Source organism: Sinocyclocheilus grahami, unplaced genomic scaffold (assembly GCF_001515645.1).
Source record: "Sinocyclocheilus grahami isolate Dianchi unplaced genomic scaffold, SAMN03320097.WGS_v1.1 scaffold152.1, whole genome shotgun sequence".
Taxonomy (NCBI): Eukaryota; Metazoa; Chordata; class Actinopteri; order Cypriniformes; family Cyprinidae; genus Sinocyclocheilus; species Sinocyclocheilus grahami.
The window spans coordinates 369,261-375,346 of record NW_015505331.1 but is presented as its reverse complement, the minus strand read 5'-3'; the positions used below and the strand labels follow the sequence as shown (position 1 = coordinate 375,346).

General features: G+C 37.0%; 1 protein-coding gene across 1 annotated transcript in view; it reads left to right on the top strand.

The window, feature by feature from the left end:
• Window positions 1–6,086, top strand: part of rnf128a (ring finger protein 128a) — a 17,829-nt gene that overhangs the window by 4,682 nt on the left and 7,061 nt on the right. Inside the window, exon 3 of the mRNA XM_016281710.1 lies at window positions 4,441–4,512. Within this exon, the coding sequence (XP_016137196.1) occupies window positions 4,441–4,512 (72 nt within the window). The remainder of the gene's footprint in view (window positions 1–4,440; window positions 4,513–6,086) is intronic.

Here is a 6,086-nt window from a genome sequence, read left to right as displayed (position 1 = left end):
GGGGAACTTTTGTCTGCAATCATTAACTGTCGCAGAGTTGCTAAAATTTTATAGAATGTGGACAGAACAAGCCTCTGGAGCTGATCTACAGCAAAATAGTCAACCACAGAGGGTCCATGTAACATTCCTCTTTGTGTCGCTCCAGTGCTTTAATGTTGGCCATCAGGACTGCCATTGGAAGTAAACACTATAGGTGTATGTTCCCTCCCGCCATTTACAGCTAGCAAATGCAACAGTCTTCCTTCACAACGAGGTACAAAGTCATTTTCTAGAACGTCCACCCTCTGTTCCTCTACGGGCTGCCAACCTTCTCCCTGATCTGCTGAGACTTTTACAACTTTTAAGACACAGCTGAAGACACACCTCTTTTGCGACTATCTAACTAATTTACAATCATAAAGACAATTCCTGTTAACTCATATTATAAAAAAGAAAGTGAAATCACATTCTGTCCTTCTTTTCTGTATTTTACTTCTGCTCTAGCTTATGTACTAACAATTGTATGCTTTAAACTACAAACACTGAGGCCATGTCCACACATACACGGGTATTTTTATAAACTGAGTTTTTCCTTCTGTTTTAAAAAAAAATCTCCGTCCACATGAAAACGCAAAAGCATGCTATGAAGCACTGTCAAGAGCATGCCAAGCCAACAGGTAGCGATATAATCTCAACCATAAAGCCATGTTGGCCAATCAGAAGCCTGAAAAAGTTTCCAGTAGGCGGAGATAACAGCGCAGGCTCTGACGTCACAAGCCCAAAACTCTGGTTTCGCTGTCTACACGATAACACTGCAACCGGCGTTTTTGAAAATCTTCACCCTGACAGGAGTTTTCAAAAATGTTCTGTTTCAGTGAACTGGTGCTGTGTTTGCATGTGGACGAACGGCCAAACCGCATAGAAAAAGCTGCGGATTTGAAAATCCCCGCGTTCGTGTGGACAGGGCCTGACTCTTATGATAAATTGCTTACAATGTCCCTTATTTCTACATCTGCTAAGTGAATAGATTTCTGAACATGAATTGTGTATATGTATATGTAATTGCAAGTATAAAGGTATTTAGTGAATCAGAATTCTGGAGTTAGAGCAGAAGATGTTATCTGCAGGGCTGAACAGTGATTTAAAGAGTGATGGGCTGGGTTGGGTAAGAGTAAATGACTGAGTTTGGGTTTGTGTGAAGTATAAAAATGATTATCTTCTTCAAACTGACTCAGAATTGACAATCACAACGATAAAATTTTGTGATTCACATTCATGGAATTTCGTATTCACTGTGTTACTCGTATGTTTTCAGATAACACTGGTTGAACGGAAAAATCTGAAAAAGCTCCAAGAAATACAGTTTTAATGGCCTGTAAGGTGTACAAAGAAGGTGGACTGTCAAGAGTTTTAGACGTATGTTTTGCTGCTGGTGAACCATCAGTCGTCAATCTGTGAAACATGTTGACAGACAAATTACTTCCGAGACAAATTGCTTATTAGCTTGAGTTTGTTGGTTTTTGACATTGTGTCTCCATTGTTGGGCATTAGTATGATGTTTATTTCCTCACTAGGACATTTGGGGGGTCTTGCATGTATGCATGTAGACAGTTTGGTATAACTAGTTTATAGACCTTAGTCAGGATAGCGCCATATTTGATTTTTGACAGGAGTGAAAATAGAAGAAAATAGTTGTGTAGTATAGAAGAACGGTGTGTTCAGTGGTTTGTGCTGTTTAACAACATACCACTTGTTCAGCTGACGAAACATCTTTCTTAAAACTTTCAGTAGACAAACTCCATAGAACAGTTTTGAAACTTGAAATTACATGATCTACGCCCTTTATTCAATGTGTGCCATTGTGAAGACTGTAAATTTATCCCTCATAGCACTGTTTTCATCGGTGTTAAATTCAGTATGTCATCTAACCTGACTAAGGTTTATAGTGTAGTTCTTGGTACATGTTCTGTTACATAAATTATATATATATTATATATTGAATAAAAATCAGTTGTACCAATTTAATATAAGGGGCCTTTCACACAGAACTTGTTTGAAGCTGCACTGAAACTGCAATTTGGATCTTCAGCATTTTGGTAACTGTTGAAGTCTACTATATGGACAAAAATCCTGGGATGTTTTCCTCAAAAACCTTAATTTATTTTCGACTAAAGAAAGAAAGACATAAACATCTTGGATGACAAGGGGGTGAGTAAATGATCAGGAAATTTTCATTTGAAAAGGAACTACTCCTTTAACTTGAATGCTGTGTTTTTAGAATGCTGTGTCATGTGCGAGACACTGCAAAAGACACGAGACACACAAGCACAATGCTCCGAGATGTCCCTCTAGCACGTTTACATAGAAAAACAATGAAAAAGTAAGTGTAGTGGAATGGAAAACTGCATTCTGTGTAAATGGTCCCTAAAGCAGCACCTGAGCAGACTTGAGCATTCCAACTTTGATTATTAACTGCTTCGGTGTAAACTGTTTCAGATTTGAATTATTTTTTTCTTCATTGAAAATCCAGATGCCTTCAAGTTTTGACTGCAGGGTGAATTTCAGATTTTACTATATGTTTCTATTTATTTATTCATTCCATATTCACATGTAAGACTGTAGAGTATATTAATTGTGAGACATTCGCATTGGTTGTTTATTTTGTCTGTTCATCCAGATGAATTCAAATGTGCTTCTTCACTTGTATCTTAAGCTACAGCATTTATTGTCAAATGTGATGTCAGCCGCCACAGTGGCTAGTAGATGAGATGCATTACTTGCCACTGTGCAAAAAATATCTGCATTTAATTGGTGTTAATTTCTCACCATTTTTGAGATTGGATGACAAGGGGTGAGTAAATGATCAGGAAATTTTCATTTGAAAATGAACTACTCCTTTAACTTGAATGCTGTGTTTTTAGAATGCTGTGTCATGTGCGAGACACTGCAAAAGACACGAGACACACAAGCACAATGCTCCGAGATGTCCCTCTAGCACGTTTACATAGAAAAACAATGAAAAAGTAAGTGTAGTGGAATGGAAAACTGCATTCTGTGTAAATGGCCCCTAAAGCAGCACCTGAGCAGACTTGAGCATTCCAACTTTGATTATTAACTGCTTCGGTGTAAACTGTTTCAGATTTGAATTATTTTTTTCTTCATTGAAAATCCAGATGCCTTCAAGTTTTGACTGCAGGGTGAATTTCAGATTTTACTATATGTTTCTATTTATTTATTCATTCCATATTCACATGTAAGACTGTAGAGTATATTAATTGTGAGACATTCGCATTGGTTGTTTATTTTGTCTGTTCATCCAGATGAATTCAAATGTGCTTCTTCACTTGTATCTTAAGCTACAGCATTTATTGTCAAATGTGATGTCAGCCGCCACAGTGGCTAGTAGATGAGATGCATTACTTGCCACTGTGCAAAAAATATCTGCATTTAATTGGTGTTAATTTCTCACCATTTTTGAGCAGTGGTAGAAGAAGTTTAACATGTAACACATTGTGGATTTGGTTTCAGTTCAATAGAGGATTCATATTACTTTGTGCCAGTACTGTCTCCCTGTGGAAAACACACACAGGGTTGAGATGGCCTGCTGTTTAGTCTGCGAACACATGCTTGTATACACACACACACACACACACACACACACACTGAAGAGTTTAATGTGAGCATCTCTGGGGTGAGTTACTTGAGCCAGGCAGGGATGTCTATGCCTGTTATATAAACCTTTTCCATTCATTGCTAAATATTTTGTGAGGTTGAATACCTCTATTTAAATTCTATAACTGCTGCCCTGTTTTAATATGCACAATGCTTTATTTGGAATTTCAGACATGAGAGATGGATTTAAATATATTTTTGACTTCATAAAGAAGAGTATTTGTGATCTTTTTCTTATTGGGATTTTCGTGTATAACAGGAAAGTCTTGCCTCAGTTTCATAAGCATTCATAAAGTGGTTCATTATGAAACCTAACCAGCAATCAAGTTCATTTTCCTGTCTGGACTGTGAAAGGGTTGAATCTGGATTGATTCATCTCTTTTATATATGTGAATGTGGTTTAGCTCGAGGTTCTTTTTTTTAATCTAATGTATTGACATTCATATATTAAGTGTGTCTCTCCAGTGTCTGCATTCTTGTTGCGGTGACTATATGTGTAAATCAACTGAGTGAATGAGTCGGCAGTAGTTCTCTGACTGTGGGATAAGATTATTTATTGTAAAAGGTAAATGTAAATTTCCCTTTATATTTACTTAATCCTGATCTTAAATGTTCTTTGTTGTAGGTGTTTGTGTAGCAGAGCAAACACATCTGAGCACACTTTGTGTTGATACTCGTGTTACAGTTCTAAAGTATTCATACACTTCCTGAAAAACCAGTGAAACCAGGCCAAAAGTACCAAGACAAGCACACATCCCAAGCTGTGTTTGTCTGTTCTCTTTTTTTCAGAAAAAGCTGAAAGCTGAAGCGAAGAAGGCGATTGGCCAGCTGCAGGTCCGCACACTGAGACAAGGGGATCAGGTACATCAGAACTTTTTGTGTGTGCACATGTAAATACAGACGAATTAACTTCTTTTGATATTTGTGTGTTCTGATTGGCTTTGTGTTTTGTTTGTGTTTATATATATATATATAAGGGCTGGGTAAAAAATATTGATTTCTCGATTTTATCGATTCTCATATTTATGAAACGATATCGATTCATAAATCCCAAGAATCGATTAGTCTAGCCTGTCAGATAATGTGTGCCTCCCATCCAATAAATTGCAATAAGCTTTGTGATTTGTTAGTTTTGATATGAAACAATGTCTCAGATTTCAAATTCTGTCCATTTTATTACAATATTCAAATATTAAATGCCGTTCAGATCGCTGTGAACTGATCATCTCCTCTGCTTTAAAAGCAGTTACAGTATGAAATAAACATGAATGAACATCCGAAGCTATGTTAAAATAAAGAGCACACCTTCCTGAAATCTGTATCCTGTCTCATGTAATTGCTCAATCACTGTTTCAACCGCGGAAAGACGACAATAGCTTGTAAACAATATGTCACGTAACGTCACATTTATCACAGAAAAACATATTCATGACCATGAACTAATTAGTCGGCTAGAAAAATTAACTCTAGAAAGTAGCATTTTTGCTTAATATGCACAATATAACATATTCATGATTATTTTTACTGTTCTTCAATGTTTAATTTATGTTTGAAAAAACATTTCAAGTTTTTGTGACAACCATTTAAAGGTCACATATTTTACACCTTTCTGGAGTTTTATTTTAGGTTTTGATGTCCTTAAGTATATATATATATATTTGCGGTATAAGTACCAAAAACCATCTCAATATATTTTTACAGCTCCTTTCTCAGGAGCTCTGCTGAGAACAGGTTGATTTTGGCCTGACTAATTCATATTCATGAGCCTATCTTCTGATTGGCCTGTTGTTTTCTGAGTGATGCATGACCAGGCCAACCACAGGTAACTAGGGTCAGCCGACGTCACAGCGCTAGCTGGAGGCAACAAAACAAAGGGGAAACTGGAGGCGGCCCATTCAAACCAGCGCAGACTCGGCTACATAAGGAGCTTAAAATATCATCTTGTTGTGATGTTGGGTGCCAGAATCGACGTAATACAGCCTCAAATTAGAAATTTTATCGCTTATCTGCTGCCACTGCCAGACAAAAAAACGACGACAGCTGTGGTTAAACGCGATAAAACGACCGGACTGGTCAGAAACGATTGTCAAAATGCTCGCGTTTGCAGTGCACACTTATCAGAAAAGGTTCAATAAAGTATTGTCTTTTGTGGTTAATGGGCGCGTCTACAGATTTCTTGCCATATGTCTATGTTTCTTGCATTTCACGACTATGTCGTGTATGAAATATGTGCATGTGTGTAAAACAACAAACTGACGATTTATATACAGTGGGGCAAAAAAGTATTTAGTCAGCCACCAATTGTGCAAGTTCTCCCACTTAAAAAGATGATAGAGGCCTGTAATTTTCATCATAGGTATACCTGAACTATGAGAGACAAAATGAGAAAAAAAAATCCAGAAAATCACATTGTAGGATTTTTAAAGAATTAATTG